This window comes from Aspergillus lentulus (assembly GCF_001445615.1).
Source record: "Aspergillus lentulus DNA, contig: Alt16, strain: IFM 54703, whole genome shotgun sequence".
Lineage (NCBI taxonomy): Eukaryota > Fungi > Ascomycota > Eurotiomycetes > Eurotiales > Aspergillaceae > Aspergillus > Aspergillus lentulus.
In genome coordinates, this window is record NW_028322113.1 from 3,847,860 (window position 1) to 3,864,629 (window position 16,770).

At 49.5% G+C, this 16,770-nt stretch overlaps 5 protein-coding genes across 5 annotated transcripts; 2 read left to right on the top strand and 3 right to left on the bottom strand.

Annotated features, from left to right (window-relative positions):
• Positions 1–81: 81 nt before the first annotated feature.
• Positions 82–2,889, top strand: ALT_8711 (putative mRNA splicing factor RNA helicase (Prp16); the record flags this gene model as incomplete). The annotated part of the gene is made up of 2 exons (XM_033557809.2): positions 82–2,469; positions 2,530–2,889. 2 exons carry the CDS (start codon positions 82–84, stop codon positions 2,887–2,889), a joined length of 2,748 nt encoding a protein of 915 aa, XP_033413700.1.
• A 322-nt stretch (positions 2,890–3,211) lies between these two features.
• Positions 3,212–3,844, bottom strand: ALT_8712 (putative oligosaccharyl transferase subunit Dad1; the record flags this gene model as incomplete). The annotated part of the gene is made up of 3 exons (XM_033557808.2): positions 3,212–3,278; positions 3,367–3,551; positions 3,626–3,844. The coding sequence occupies 3 exons, from the start codon at positions 3,842–3,844 to the stop codon at positions 3,212–3,214; spliced, it is 471 nt and encodes a 156-aa protein (XP_033413699.2).
• Positions 3,845–4,611: 767 nt separating this feature from the next.
• Positions 4,612–7,127, bottom strand: ALT_8713 (putative C6 transcription factor; the record flags this gene model as incomplete). The annotated part of the gene is made up of 2 exons (XM_033557807.2): positions 4,612–6,462; positions 6,519–7,127. 2 exons carry the CDS (start codon positions 7,125–7,127, stop codon positions 4,612–4,614), a joined length of 2,460 nt encoding a protein of 819 aa, XP_033413698.2.
• Positions 7,128–8,478: 1,351 nt separating this feature from the next.
• ALT_8714 (uncharacterized protein) lies at positions 8,479–9,820 on the bottom strand (the record flags this gene model as incomplete). Its single annotated transcript, XM_033557806.2, has 8 exons — positions 8,479–8,560; positions 8,619–8,660; positions 8,711–8,838; positions 8,893–9,204; positions 9,273–9,417; positions 9,475–9,498; positions 9,549–9,558; positions 9,658–9,820. The coding sequence occupies 8 exons, from the start codon at positions 9,818–9,820 to the stop codon at positions 8,479–8,481; spliced, it is 906 nt and encodes a 301-aa protein (XP_033413697.2).
• A 4,325-nt stretch (positions 9,821–14,145) lies between these two features.
• Positions 14,146–16,522, top strand: ALT_8715 (uncharacterized protein; the record flags this gene model as incomplete). Its single annotated transcript, XM_033557805.2, has 3 exons — positions 14,146–15,197; positions 15,252–15,529; positions 15,588–16,522. 3 exons carry the CDS (start codon positions 14,146–14,148, stop codon positions 16,520–16,522), a joined length of 2,265 nt encoding a protein of 754 aa, XP_033413696.2.
• Between the last annotated feature and the right edge of the window lie 248 nt (positions 16,523–16,770).

Sequence of the window (16,770 nt, forward strand, 5' to 3'; positions counted from 1 at the left end):
ACTCACTGTTGTTATTATTTCAGTTATTAATTCAACTCCGTTGGAAGGACTTGTCTAAGTTCCTCTAGCTGTTATTCCACCATGGCGTCTGACGGAATGCCTCCAGCCAAAAGGCTGAAGAGCTCCAACCTTCCGCCACACCTGCGCGATGCGAAGCGCAAGGACATCGACAAGTGGGAAACAAATCGGATGCTCACGTCTGGAGTCGCGCAACGACGCGATTTTGAAGGCGACTTTCTACCAGAAGATGAAGAAGGTACTCGCGTCCATTTACTCGTCCACGATCTGCGACCGCCGTTCCTGGACGGGCGCACGATATTTACCAAGCAACTGGAGCCTATCTCGGCCGTTCGCGATCCGCAGAGCGATATGGCCGTGTTCAGTCGTAAAGGGAGCAAGGTCGTCCGAGAGCGGCGTCAGCAACGGGAGCGTCAAAAGCAAGCGCAGGAGGCAACAACAATGGCAGGCACGGCGCTGGGAAATATCATGGGTGTCAAGGAAGATGAAGGCGACAGCGCTGTTGCCATGCCCGTGGAGGATACTTATAGAAGCGGGAACAAGTTCGCCCAGCACCTGAAAAAGGGTGAAGGCGGACAAAGCTCTTTCAGCAAGAGCAAAACGCTCCGCGAACAGAGGGAATATCTACCTGCATTCGCCGTGCGAGAGGAATTGCTACGAGTCATACGAGATAATCAAGTGATCGTGGTGGTTGGTGAGACGGGATCTGGAAAAACGACTCAACTGACACAATTTCTTCACGAGGACGGTTACTCAAAATACGGCATAATTGGCTGCACGCAACCTCGGCGAGTTGCTGCTATGAGCGTTGCGAAACGTGTGAGTGAAGAGATGGAGGTCGATCTTGGCGCCGAAGTTGGTTATGCCATTCGGTTTGAGGATTGCACCAGCAAAGATACAGTCATCAAGTATATGACTGACGGCGTCCTTCTGCGGGAATCGTTGGTTCAGCCGGATCTGGACAAGTATTCTTGCATCATCATGGATGAAGCGCACGAAAGAGCTTTGAATACCGATGTTCTGATGGGCCTTTTGAAGAAGGTGTTGGCACGTCGAAGAGATTTGAAGCTAATTGTCACCTCAGCCACCATGAATTCAGAACGCTTTTCTCGATTCTTTGGTGGTGCCCCCGAGTTTATTATTCCTGGACGAACTTTCCCGGTGGATCTTCACTTCTCCCGGACCCCGTGCGAGGACTATGTCGATAGTGCGGTCAAGCAGGTCTTGGCAATTCATGTCTCGCAGGGACCGGGGGACATACTTGTCTTCATGACAGGTCAGGAAGATATTGAAGCAACGTGCGAGTTGATCGACGAGCGGCTGAAGATGCTTAATGATCCGCCAAAGCTTAGCATATTACCGATATACAGTCAGATGCCAGCCGAGCAGCAGGCGAAGATATTTGAACGGGCCCCTCCTGGAGTCCGGAAAGTCATCGTTGCCACGAACATTGCTGAAACGAGTTTGACGGTTGATGGGATCATGTTTGTGGTGGATTCAGGATATTCAAAGCTGAAAGTGTACAATCCACGCATGGGTATGGACACGCTTCAGATCACACCTATCTCTCAAGCCAATGCGAATCAACGTTCAGGCCGAGCAGGTCGGACAGGGCCTGGAAAGGCGTACCGTTTGTATACCGAGTCGGCCTACAAGAACGAACTATATATTCAAACGATACCGGAAATTCAGCGAACGAGTCTTTCAAACACTGTTTTGCTTCTCAAATCACTTGGAGTAAAGGATCTCTTGGATTTTGATTTCATGGACCCACCACCGCAGGAGACCATTTCGACATCACTTTTCGAGCTCTGGTCATTGGGCGCGTTGGATAATCTGGGCGACCTAACTCCGCTTGGTCGTGCTATGACTCCGTTCCCCATGGATCCTCCGCTCGCCAAGCTGCTCATCACGGCGTCTGAGGAATACGGGTGCAGCGAGGAGATGCTGACGATTGTTTCCATGCTCTCGGTTCCTAGTGTCTTCTATCGTCCAAAGGAGCGACAGGAAGAGTCAGATGCGGCGCGCGAGAAATTCTTCGTTCCGGAGTCTGATCACTTGACTCTTCTTCACGTTTACACGCAATGGAAATCCAACGGTTACTCCGATGGATGGTGTATCAAACACTTCCTTCACCCCAAGACTCTGCGACGGGCCAAGGAGGTCCGCGAGCAACTTCATGATATTATGACAGTTCAGAAGATGCGACTTGTAAGCTGTGGGACAGACTGGGACGTGATCCGCAAGTGCATCTGCTCCGGCTTCTATCACCAAGCGGCCAAGGTTAAGGGTATCGGCGAGTTCATCAACCTCCGGACAAGCGTGAGCATGCAGCTCCACCCCACGAGCGCTCTGTATGGCCTAGGTTATGTGCCAGAATACGTGGTCTACCATGAATTGATTTTGACAAGCAAGGAGTATATGTCGACCGTGACTGCAGTAGACCCACACGTAAGTTGATGCATCTTCGTTCGAAAGTTTGAAACTGCGAAGCTAACTTCGAGAATGTAGTGGCTCGCCGAACTTGGCGGTGTCTTCTACTCCGTCAAGGAGAAAGGCTATTCCCAGCGAGAACGTCGCGTCACCGAACAGGAATTCAATCGACGCATGGAGATCGAGACCCAGATGGCCGCCGACCGGGAGCGCGCCGCGGCCGAGAAGCTACGAGAGCAGGAGCGCAACGATCCCTCCAGACGCAAGAAGGAAGTAGAGGCGGGATCCGTTGTGCGACGTCCTGCTGTTACCGGCGCACGAAGAATTGGTGGTGTCACCGCATCTTCGGCCACGAGAAACGGGACCAATGGAGCAAGTGGAGGAGGAACCGTGGTTAAGAAGCCACAGATCAAAAGGAAACCCGGACGAGCATTTTAGCATCAACCTCAAGCATAGACATATACCCGATGTACAAATTTAGAGGAGTTCATTCAAAGAGCGGGCTCTGAACTCTATCCATAGATAGAATGCGATGCCATTCTGGTGCAGCTATTGGGTATCCAGCCATCAGTAGCACTTTTATCTCGACACTGCAGTAAAGGCCAATAAAGTACAGTCTCATCCCAGTGAAGCTCACAAAGTACCGTGCAGGCCCTGAAGAAATGAAGACAATGGTCTTTCATCTCGCAACCCGACAATCGAAACTACCGGTATCCTTCCAACTCCACCGAATATCTTGCCACCTGTTAACAGCCCGCACTCAGTTGATGAAATTGATACAGAAAAAGTGCAGAATCAAGCTCCCGAAGATGTAATCCGCAAACGCCCTACCAGCAGCAAACCAGTCAGTTAACAATCGTCATCTCACATATTCCTAGCACCCAACCAGCGAAAAAAACCAAAAACAAAACTCACCTCTCATGAGACACCGCACCCTGCTCCTCCCCACCTTCCGCCGCCGCAAACCGCGCATTCTTCCCCTTCGAACTGGGCTTACTGTTCCACCCCTTCTGCTCGCTACTCGTCTGCATACGCAAACTAGCCGTAAGCACGAACTGGCCCACCGCGGCGCAGAACCCGCTCAGAAAGGCATTGAAGGGCTATCGAACCAAACACTCGTCAGCATCCCGTCTCAATCTGTATAAATCCGAGGGAAACGGGGAACAGGTCTTACGTAGTTTCCAGCCAAAACGCAATAGAGGAATTGCACGGCGCCGACAAACAACAAAAACACCATGAAGGCGTCAAGCATCATGGTGCGCTGCGGCGTTGTGGTGAGGTACTGCTGCCATACATGGTGGGCGATTTGGTATACGGAGGAATTAGAGGATAGGACTGCTGGGCCGGACGAAAGCGTGGAGGAGCTGGGGGTTTGTGTTCGTTTGGAAGGCATGCTGGTCAATTGCATCAGGGATGAATTGAGGACGTTTGGAACAGATGAGTCGGCGAAGATGATGTGGCGTGACTTGGAGTGGAAGTTTCGGTGTCGATTCTCTGGTTGACAAGTGCGGATGAAGCTACTGTGTACACAACCCGATAGAGGACCATACTAAGGCCATACCTTTACTCCACCCGCCGTTGATTACGTAGCCTGCTCGCCTTGTGTTCCAAGTCACGTGATCATTGGGTATAATCAGGATACAGAGGAGTATTATTACGGAGTCACTCCGAGTGTGGGCTGTGAGAATGGCAGATGCCTACATTGACAATTGTAAGAATATTATCGCAATTTTGCCCTATAAGCATACACTTATACTATACACTATGCATTATAATATACACATTCAGACCGCTCAACGGTCTGATACGTCACCAGGAATTGGGGTAGATTAAAGCTCCATATCCCTGCGACAGAGGGCGTGCAGTCAATTGCTCTGAGCACCGAGCCCCTGAATATGATAGAGTCCAAGATGCGGACCAGCCAAGTCATACGTCGTTCATCATGAAGAGTTGAGAGTTCATAGTAAGTCGTTAAGAGGAGAGAAAGTCCATGGTCGTAAGAGAGCTGAGATCTTCATATAAAAGGTCGCGGAGGAAAATGCTTTATCCATCAAGGAAAAGTCGAACGCGTCCCTAAGTAAGACAATGTTGGCCTCCAGGGCCGAAGAGTAGAGAGCTGAGGCGAGTTGATTATCATCGAGATTCGACGTTACATGCTGATCAAGCAAGCCAGTCTGAAACATTGCCTAGTGGATGGCTTGTTTGCGCTTCTTGAACATCCATCTGAAAGTCGCGCATCACTTGATCCCACGCTTCCCAGTTGTGTTGAAGAAGAGCAGGATCTTGGCTTGTCGTGGTAGGGCTCATGAGGTTTTCTGATATCTCGATCGGTGCGGCTGTACTAAATGGGTCTTGTGCGCTCATGCCTTGGGAATCCGGCAGGGCCGGCCAGCTGACATTGGGGAAGAGCTCGGGCACGATTTCGGTATTGAAATTCGGTCCAGCGATAGGCTGGTTCGCGGGCTGAGCACTCCCTGGGACTGAAGGGTCTCGGATTTGAGGGACACCACCAGCCAGGTAAGGCTGGACAGCATTCTGCCAGACACCAAGGTGATAAGGTGTGGATAGGCTCTGAGCAGAGCTGGGATCGGACGTATCCTGTACGCCCTGTTGCTGCTGCTGCTGCTGCTGCTCTCGGAAGGCAGCCACCCGCTTCATCAACCGGGAGAGCGGCCGCCAAAGCATACCCTTCCTGTGTTTTGTAGTACGGCCCCATGTCTCATATAATGAACTCACCACCTGCCAGGCACGATCAGTGAGTGGGCTGAGCGGGCGAACGCAAAGCTCCGACAGCACAAAGGCAATCAAGTGCCATTGCATATTTGTCACAAAAAGCCAGCTCCATTTGGCAGTAGTCCGATCTTGACCCAGCAGCCGAGTGAACTCTGCAACCTCGACCGAGGTGACAAACAGATTCTCCCGAGACGCTATGGTCAGATTGCTAGCCGCCGGATTTTGTCGAGTCATAGGATGATGAACCATGAGCCAGAGCTTGGCCAAAATCAGACGAGCAACGGTGGCGCAGACCCATTGTACTGGCACATTCATGTCACAGTGTCGGATATATCGCTCCTCAATCCGTTTGTTGACCTCCTGAATCAACTTCGCACAAGAGTCCGGGGGTCGTTGTGTGTTCTCGGGGTGAGGAAGGCCGGTTGGACACATGGAGCTGACCCTCTTGAGTGCGGCAGTAATCTCGCACCGAACTAAGGAAAAGGTCATTTCCGTGAAACCTACGCGCTCTTCGGGTGCCTCCTGCATATCGAGCGTGATATCATCGTCGTTGATATTCAGTGGAAGGCGAGTATCATACATCCTGTCATGAATTTGTGCATCAGTACCATGCTCTTCGGCTGATCTGATATCTAGCAAGCAGATATGCCACCACAGTCGCCGACGCATTTCAGTTTCAAAGGGCTTCAAGCCAAAGTTGGTTCCGTCACGATGCAGGCCGATACCTTGAGCCAGGCGCAGAACCACCGCTGTCATGGTCCAGACAAATTTAGTATCATCCTCACGCCGTACAGCAATCAGAAAAAGTACAGCAGCTTGCAACAGCATCAGGCTCTGCGTATTGAGGAGACCAGCTTTGGACAATGCCTGCTCGACTGCGAACCGGTAACGCGTTACCGCTGTATCACGATCGTCGCCCAGAACTGAGAAGCATTGCTCGGGCGACATGCTGACTATAGTAACATAGTAGATCGAAAGGACCAAGGCTTCGGAATTCTTGTCCAGGAGATTCGGATTCTGGGCGGCCTCTGTAAGAAGTTTTCGTACGGTGGGCTTATGGAACATAGGTATAAGCGGCGCAACGTTATCCAGGTAGATATCCCACAATACTGGAATTTTGGGTGGCGGGGGATGGTAACCGCGAAGTGAATGAGAAAGAGAATAGTATCCGAAGAGGAATCCGTCGTGATTTGCGGACAGAGTCGACGACGATTCAGGCGAAGGATGATCTTCCTCTTCTGATGATGAAGGGTCCAAAATATCTTGAAGTTCCTCAATCTGTTGCCACAAGAGTTAGCACAAACGATTGTGGGTTGAAGTGATTTAATGCTCACCTCATCCCCCAAACTCGCCCACAACCGGTTGCTGACATATCGACTGCGTCCCTCGTCGATGACTAGCCGTCCAAACTCATGTTCCAGGTTTCGTGGCTTAGCAGCCTGCGGATCGGAATCTAGCACGAACGGGCATTTTCCGGCCTGGACACTCTGCGTCTGAGGTGTCGTCTGCCTACCCTCTTGGGGAGACGCGGGTCCAGGTTCCTGTTGCGAGGGCGAAGATACAGCGGACAATGGCTCCACAGCCCCAGGCTTCTTGCCGCTGAGATGCTCAATAACGCCCTCAAGCCGTCTCAAACGGGACAAGAGCTCCGCATCATGTGGTCGTTTCGACTTACGAGGGGCCCTTCCAGGTGGAGGAAAGACACATTCGATACCCGCCTTGACACAATTGGAACACGGGGTCCTCTTATTACAGCGGACTTTTCTTCTTCGACAAGTCACACAGCTGCGAATGCTAGGAGGGTCATGCGCGCTGTGAGTACCGGGGTCGGCTGCATGGTCGACTGAAGTGTTTTTAGGGTGTCCAAAGGGGTTACTCGACGAAGATCGAGATGAGAGAGGCTGATTTACAGATGAAATGGATTCGGTGGGCGGGAATGACATGACGGATGATGGAGAATGGTTGAGATCCGTGCTACATTCCCAGCAGCGCGGAGAATGGATGCTTATCCAGATATTGAGAATATAGAGAATGAGGAAAGCAAATCATAGACGAAAACTCGATCGCGATTCTGAGCCCTCATTGTCATATAAATCTCCTTAGGTATTTGGCTTTTTTCTTTGAGTTGGATCTTCGGTCATCGACTCATAGTGGGGACAGGCGATGGTTGGTTATTGGCGGCCTGAGGCGCAGTCCAGGCTCCTCATCGATGGTTCCTGGGCCTGTCAGTGGCTGCCAACCTTGTAACATTATTAATACCGATGCATGTAAGACATCTCTCGACAGCCCGTGGACCTCTAAAGGATAATTGAGTGTATTTTGAAAGGAAGATACGAGCCTGTCCACCTGGACCCCAAAAAGTTTACTATGACTTGATTGCGTAGTAATGTTGATGCCTGAGATAGCTCTAAAGCATTCTGATACACTGACGTCACAGTCAAGCCAACTCACGCAAATCGAGGGACTTTATACCTTAGTTGATACCTATACGAAACTCAAGACTGCACTGCCATCGGATCAGATAAAAGAAAACAAGGATTAGCACAGTCATCGCTGTAAAGTTATCAGATGACTTCCCATGGACATTCGGACACGTTACACAAATCAGCTGCTGCCACCATAGCGACTTCCGCGCACGTGTTAGAAAAGCTTTCAGGGTATCTAAGCTTCGACGTTATGAACTTATGAGTCACCGTGACTAGACTGGACGATCTTTCGGAAAATACCGAATGTCTATTTTCTTCCGGCAATGATATTCTCGTCTTCTAAAAATTAGATTCAGCGGAACGAATTTCAGTCGTGTCAATCCTTCCGGTAACTTCTCGTCGTATTTGTCGTATTTGATCTTGCTTCTCATGTGAGGTCTGCGATCTAGAATACTACCACATTGATATTCAAATGGCGCGTGCTCTATATTGTCCTATATATACACCCAATATATACATCACATGCCGTTCAATGTTATACACATTAAGAAGATCAAATGATATCGACTGCGTCCCATGAAGATGGTAATGGCTCGAGAAAGGAAATGCTCACGGAAGACTTTCAAGGAAACTTTCAAGGAGCGTCAGTGCGAGAGTCAAGCCCAAAAAAAAGTCAACCAGGGTATGGTGCATATAATGCAAAAGCACAGAATTGTGTACCAAATGTCTTTCGAAGAGAAATGGAACGCCAGATGATGCAACCGGGAGATGTGAAAATGGAGGGGTAGAGTGGTCGTTATCATAAACCAAGTGGAAGAAATATACACGATTGCGTGTTAGTATGTTCGTTTTTGAGCTTTCGGTGAGTTCATTTTAAACGATAGGGAAGCGGCGTGGTTCGCTTGGGGAGAGTGATGGATCTTCGCCGGCGCGAAAGTTCTCGTTTCTCTCTGGCGATTGAAATATTAGTGAGCTGTATTGGACGGCCCAGTCAGGGTTAGTACTAACTTAGTTTGTTCCCAGATCTTGGTCTCCTCGTTGAAATGGTGACTAAACGGAAACTCAGTTAAGGACCCAACAGCGAAGCTTCATGTACGCACCCCTGAAAGTCAACAGTAGTCAATGCCTTGGAGCCATATTCTTCCACAAGGAGATCAGTGTATTTGTAGGGGACTTTGACAGGAAAGTCTTCAAAGTAACTGTTCCGAAGGGGGAAGATATCGGTCTCCTAGAAAGCGGTAAGCAACCCATCTCGTGTTACCCTTGTACCGCAGCCACTTACATCGAACCTGTGGCCATCCTTGCACATGAGAGCGCCTTGCTGACCCTTCTTTCTCAACTCGTCATCCTTGCGCACTGCAGTTATATCAATGAAAAGCCCTGAAGAGGTATCGATCCATCTCGCGTCAATAACGTTCGCAGCGTCCTCAGTGGTTCGAACCACATATTGCGGGTTGATTTCGAGAAGGTAGTTTCGCCCGCCATCCACTCCCGGAAGTTCGAAATGATGCTCGGTCATGTTGTAATATTCAGCGAGGAAGTGTATTGTCGGCTCGGTAACCTGGACGTCGAGGTCGTTGTCCCACGGGAAAATCTGGGCGCGAGTTAGCGTTATGTTCCCACGTTGCCTGTTTCATAAACCCATGGGACCGGGGTCCCAACCTTCTGGTTCCACCACCATGCCAGAAGAGTTCCATGCATTATCCAAGTCTCTGCACCAAGATCCGCCATGGTCGACAGATATGTCTGAATGAGTGCTGCCAAATGTGGTATTGTGTCTTCCTCAGGGAGGGGTCCATCGGCGAATCTGTGGATCGTCAGACAAGTGTTCAAGTCGGAGACTGGAGACTGGAGACTAGCTCACCGTCCGTCATAGTGATAATGGAAGCTGCGAGGTCAGTCAGCAAGAACGGAATTGTGTGCAGTTTCAAGACATACTTAGATTCCTCTAATAATGAGTTAGCGCTATGCCAAAGAAAGAGAAATATATACGTATCCAGCTGGATAAAAGAAAGCACCATGAAAGATGCCATGGAGGGACACTTACTGAAATATTTATTTCCCGGTTCACCTCCTTTCCCACTGTAATCCTTGAGAAACTTGGCTCTAACACTCATGAAATCGACATCGGAGTCGGCGCTACCCAAAGCCACCAGCGCGAGAAGTAATCCATGGAGATAGAGAAGGAAAGTTGTTGAGAATAGATGCATAGCGCATGTAGGGATTATAGGGCGTTTGATTCGGATTTAATCCTCGAAGGGCAGCATACTCCTAGGCGATGTACAGGGATAGTGTGGAACAAATAATTTCAGTCGATGATGGTGTTGCACTGTTGATACGGAAAGGGCGGAAATGTAGATGGTCGACAATGACGACTGCGTCTTATCAGGAGGGAGGTAGGAAACGGATATGGATCGCCTGAGTCTCGAACTGCGTGATTAAAATAGTACAGACTATTACAGAAAGGACCGCATCTGAAGAAATTCTGCAGTGATGATAAGAAGGATGGGATGTGCAAAAGAATCAAGGATCGACAGTCCCAATGGTGCTGGAAATAGGTAGTGCAGTATCTCAATCTAGTTGGAAAGTTAAGATTTTGAGCAGAAATCTGCACATACTCGACTCTATGACAAGTAATAAGCTTCGTAAACCATGAAAGACTATCTATATGGTCTTACGTAGTCCATCTTGCACAGTCGCGTGCCCACTTTCCGCAGGATTCGAGGCCCTGTTTCTATAAATTTGATCTAGTGATGATCCCCATAGAATTCCATGGCGCTGTAATCGACAAAATTCTAGGCTAGTCTTCCTGCTCTCCCTAGTCCCAACTTGCCAAGTCCCAGCCCTGCCGCGCCTTGGCAGGAGGTAATGCTCGATCATTCGATGGCGGTTGACCTTGAAATCCGAGACTTTGTGAGGTCAATGTCATTGTTATAATTCATGGATGGGCATCACGACTGTTGATAATTTCTTGTTCCACCGTTTGTACCCGTTCTACCTCTCCATGCTTGGATTACAGTGTTCTAACCGCAGCACAACTCAGTAGTACATTACGCTACTACAGCCACATCCTACCTGCTTTTACTCCTATTCTTCCAACGCACAATCCTGCGTAACCTCTGGCACAGGCTTACGTATGTTCCTCAGGGGAGTCCAGCAATTGGACATCATGGTTAGAATCGCGCAATATGTAGCCTACTGTTCGTATCATCCGTACTAGTAATACACGGCAATTCATTCCAAAAGGCAATGCATAGTGGACTAATTTCTGTGCGATTCGCGATCCGATTCGATGTTTTGGATGGAACGCGGCAAATCGAACGGGGGCCGCGTCATACATGTCCCTTAGTCCCTAGCTGGTCCGCCTTGGACCAAGCGCAGAGTCTTGCTAGTACTGTTGACATAGTGGGTTGCATTTCGCGTTATTCAAATTCGACTTAGCCCTTCTATTTTGTCTTTCATTCTGTGTTCTCAGAGTGATTATGTTATAATCATGGGTTTCTAAGGGGGTGGACAAATATTCCATCATCATTGGACTCGGATATCTTGTGCTGAAGAAAATGAATGGTTCTGCCTGTGCCTGTGGAGCACAAGGCATCACCAGGTCCACAACTAACTTGAAAGGAGACAAGATCCAGACAACCGAGATTAAGCCACAAAAAAGGCTTTCTGATCATCACAAGAGAACAATTCCACCGTTGGGGGCTTTTTGTGTTCCTCTGTGGCTGATGTGCGAGTCACACGTTACTTGTTGATTGGAACATCATGCAAAGGACGCGAATCAAGCCTTCAGCCCGACTCTAGCCTAATTCTAGCCTCCAATAACGTTGTCCGCGACAGCTCCGGGCGGCATCCAAGCCTTGACTGATTCAACCCCTGCTTTGTTCAGCAACGCTCTGAATCGCGTCTTTGGCCGTTTTGCGGCCGCGAACGAGACCAACTGCTGAGGTCGACCATCGCAGGCAGCAAGGGCACGTTGTTGTCACACTCTAGATTCTGGTCAATAAGCAGGAGCGTGTCCTGTGTCATAGCTTCGCGGAGTTTGACCAATGTCTGCACGGCTTGCTTGTCTGGCTGGTCGTCCAGTCCGGCTTAAGTATTATGCCCTTGCGTCCTTGACAGGTTGATCTCGTAGAGATCATGCTCTTGGATGTGGATTCCAGGATGTAGATCTTTGGCTACTTTGACGACATTGGGCAGATCTTGCAGGACAAGCTGTCGCGGGGGGCGTGGGGAATCTTCTTTGAACAACGTTTTGCCCCTGAGCACCGCCTATTTATGTCGATCAGGAGGACATCGGATGGAATATTTGCTCACCAGAGGGCCAAGAAATACTGCTGGAGATCACATACGGACTAAAGCGCAATCAGCTCCTGTATCGTCTGCGAGTTGATCCAGGTTGGAATGGCTGTCATCGTCTTCAGATGACTGTTTAGCGATAACGTCGAAGAACTTCATGTCAACACCCAAGTGAAGGGCATTGCTCGATCGCTCTGGCCTTCGTCAGCTTCCTTCCCGAGATACAGGATACTTGAGAATTCACAGAAACTAGGACCTTGAAGGAGGTCTCTAATGGTGTTTCATAAGTAATTCTCAATTCATCTCAAGCCTGCAGCAACACTTTGCTTTTCATGCTTGTCGCGCTCTGACAGTAGCGATAATAGACCTGATTGGCTGGACTAGTTCACGGACACCCATTTGCATGATATCGGAACAGAAGCCTTTGGAAGAGAAATCAGATATAGGTCTGCCGGCACAATTTCAAAGCAAGGTGTCAAGCATCTTTTATAGACATCTAGACAAAGTTGGGAATTCCGTAACAGGTCCGAACTCCATGAAGTAACTTGGCCATGTCTGGTTCATTTACCAATTAAACTCAGACTGAACCCGAGTTCTGTCATACGGCAACCCGAGTTCGTACGCTTGACTCCGTATCTCAGTCATTTCCCATGACACGTCCGTCATTGGTAGTATGCAACCTATTTACATGGGACAACCGCTGATAAGGCTACAGAGAACGGCTCGGACTACTTAGTCTGAAGCTGGAGGAGTGCACAGATAAGCAGGCGTGTCAACCCATCTCCGGGAGGTTCCGCGCTCCTAAGCACTGACATGACCACATGGAAAAGTTGAGCTTCGTCTCTGGCTGCCTAGAATAGATGAATATGCTCTATGCTCACACTCCAATCATATCCAAAGTCTAAGGCGATGCAGTTTCCGCCTAAAGGCCATTCAAAATTGCCGCCGTTGCACATTTTATACGGCCGGAAGATCTTCACTGGGACACCGGTGCATTGAAAGATATCGTTAACCCCCTCACTTGACAATCGAGTACGTAAACCACTAGTCTAGCATACAGTGGTTTATCACGAATCCTGGAGACAAGTTGTACAAGCAGGGATAGTTTCATCCGTCCATTCGAATTATGGGGAGTAACTAGATACGGTAACCGCATCGATGTGGACCCGTCTAAACGAGTAAGTTCTTGATTGGCCACATAGGAGGTTTAGATTGAGCGTTGCGGGGAGATAAGGAGTATTGATTCGTCAGGTTTTGGCATTCTGGCAAGGGTCTTCCTTGCCCTTTTTTCCATGCGTTCTTAGGAAAACCTTGGGATGGAGTCCATCTCAATAACAAGGGTAGAATAGCAAGTCTACAACTACATAGGCATAACTGAGAAGGTTCCTGCAAGCAAGTGGACTGCAAATCTCACCTGTCAGTTATTTAATCACACTTTTGATACTTTTTGAGAAGCTTATTCTTAATCTCAGATCGTTGGATACAGATCAAGTTCCAACCTTCCAAAGTTCCAAGGTCTTGATTGCCTAGGTAATCCCCACTTCTGAGCCAGCCAGGCGCGGCAGCACCAAACAAGAGTGAGATGCCGGTCAGAGTGGGCGGGTTACTAGTAACCAACCCATCATGGGTGTGCACTGATACCTACCTTAGTCAAATTTAGATTGGTAAATCAGAGAAAAGGAGAAGTCGCCAAACTACCTAACTTCCAGGCCCGTGGCTGAAGTCTCACTCACATGATTGAGGCTTGCTGTCTCTTTGGTCCGTCCGTAATGGGCAGGACTTCTCCTCCAAAGATGACCTGCTAACGGAGAAGCCAACCAATTGGATTTTTTCCGTCATTGTGCGTCGAATTGAACTCAAAAGTTCTTTCTGGGCGCTTGAAACCGAAGCATCCAGGGACGTCCGGAGTCTGACTAATTTCTTTACTCGATCCATTCTTCGAATACTGATCCAAAATCATATTTCGTCATGCCATATTTGGCGTAAGGATCGAGGCGTTCTCATTGAGTTGAATTGCGAGTGGTTCCTTCTTGAGCCACGCTTGCTTGTCCACTATCAGTACGAATACATTGGTCGAGATATGGGGTTCGACCTGACTGACCCGAGCTCATCGTCAGCGGCCTCTATCAATTCTTGTATCTGGTGGTCTCTTTTCCTCGTACCTGTCGCTACAGTTTCTGTGGTCTGACCTGATCTCTACCTCCTGGTACATCCACGGCGGTGAATTCAGGGGACAATGTCAGCTAGCTCCGACGTGATGCCCACGGATGGAGGTCATTCGCAGCAAACGGCCCCGTCGCAGCAATTGAATCGTTCCTGCGAATCATGCAGAGGCCTCAAGGTTCGTTGTATTCCCGATACAACCACAGCGAACCAATGCCAGCGGTGCACAAAGACCGGAAGGGTCTGTATCTTTGTCGCACCCCAAAGGCGGCGGCCACGAAAGCGAACTGATTCCAGAGTTGCTCAATTGGAGAGGGAAATGCGGCAGATGCGTTCACTATTGAAGGACCGTTTGCATGCGGACGACAGCAGTGGAGAAAGCGTGGATAGCGAGCACGACGAATCGCCGGAACATGATTCGGGCATCGAATCCAAAGATCACCTATCCTCGATTCCCGAGGCACCCAGCAGTGTCTCAACGTCAACCAGGTATACGGACCAGTCACATGGAGGTGTTCCACTGTCTTCATATCCCACCGTTGTCGAGAGCAGCTCGGTCTCGATCCCCTCCTTCACCCCTGGGTTCAGCGGATACTCCCCTGAAATGCCTATAGGAGATGACGTTATCGACCGGGGTGTGATTCCCTTGGAATATGCCAATGAACTGGTGGCATTCTTCATCAGAGATTTAATGGCCTTCGCTCCCGTTGTCGTGCTGTCTCCTGAGACTACCGCATCGCACCTGCGTCATTCTAAGCCCGTACTCTTTCTTTCCATCATTGCCGCTGCCGCTATTGCCGTGGATGCAACCGTCGCGGCCGTTCTTAATCGAGAGCTCGTTCGGCTCTATGCTGAACGATTCTTCATTCAGGGCGAGAAATCCTTAGAGCTAGTCCAGGCATTGGTGCTCATGACGGTCTTCTACTACCCGCCCGACTCGCCAATGAAATTGCAGCACTTTCAGTACACGCACATTGCAGCTACCATGGCTTTGGAAATTGGTTTGGCCTCTAAGCGTAGAGTATCTCCAAAAGCAAGCGGGAAGAAAGACAAGCGGAATGCGTATGACGAGCAGATGGCGGAACAAGCGAGAGCGATATTGGAGTGTTATCATTTGGCTTCTACGTAAGGATGGAGAAGCGCCCGGCGGAGAGGCAAGCTGCTGATCATTTGAAACAGTGTCGCAATGAAGACTCGTCGACCCAATCTGCTCTTGTTCAACGATTGGATGAGCGAATGCGTGAAACACCTAGAAAAATCGCCAAATGCTATAGATCGACATATGGCCACCTGGTTCGAACTCCAAAGAGTCGTTGATGAGGCCATGGCTTCCTTCGGCCTCGATGATACAAGTTCCACCGCGCCGTTGACAGAATCTCGCGTTCAGGCTGTATTGAGGTGGTTTGACAATCGAATGCTGAATTGGAAGAAGAATACACCAGCGGACATGCTCACAGGTGCGCTTTCCTCCTGGCAATGACTTGGAAGTAGCTAGCTCACTGTTGTCCCCTTCAGTGCCAATGACCTTCGAGTACCATTACACCAATCTTGCCGTATATGAACTGGCAATCGGAGAAGGTTACCGAGATCCAGATGCGATCAAGCAGGAATATTACACGCTTCCGAGGCCGGAAGGTGACCGCCGAGATCAACGCGCCAGTAACCCTCTCAGTGCCATCCGCGTAGATATAACGATCAAGTGGATGCATACAGCTCACGAGATGCTCAATTTCTTCCTCAGTTGCGACAATGAACTCATACGAAAGCTTCCGAACTTGACATACACACGTGTGGGCGTGGCGTTGATGTCTCTTCTGAAGATATACTTCACCGTAATATCAGGCGGTTTGGGAGAATTTGTGACGCCGGAGTCCGTCAAGGTTGAAATGTACCTGGACGCAATCGCAAGGAGACTCGCCGAGGCGAGCGGTGGCCAGAAGTACAAGATCCCCAGCCGATGGTATTATGTTCTTGCCGTCAAAGCTCGAAACTGGTATGATCGGTTGCAGCAGCGGCAAGCCCAGCGGGAAAGTGGCTTTGCGTCTCAAATGGAGGCGGGCCAATCGATTCAGATGCAAATGCCAGCCCATACTCTTCAGCACCCCTGTCCCATAAACCCAAACTGTTCTACAGAGTCACTCGTCGCGGATGCAGGCATCCCGCAAGGTCCTCCATATTCCAACATAGGTGGTGCCTATGAAGCTCCAGTGGCCATAAACCAAATGTGGCATGTCGACCAAAATTATGCGCCCACATCTCTCAGCTACCAGTATCCGGAATATCAGCCGCCCATTCTGCAATCTCAGTATGGATACGTGGCACAGCATCCAAGCTTACCTTCAGAAAGCAACCAAAATCAACCGCCATTACATCGTAGCACGGGGATGGAATTGGACGGCTGGCTTCCAGATGGGAGTATATTTGGGGCACCCACTTTACCTGGATTTTGATAATTCAATTGCATTCTTCCGGTCTGAACTCTGCCATGCAATGCGTGTCACGTCAAGTCAAAGGGCGTTTTGTCGTCGCTGTCCTGATCGACGCCATCCATACCTCTTGTTAGCCGTCTCATGGAAAGACCACGACTGTCCATATAGTTATTTATGACGGAGTCATCACTCCACCGACCCTCATAGAAGGGAATCCAGACAACCGTTTTCCAGAAAAGGAGAAACAAAGACTAGCAGAACGTAGGCAG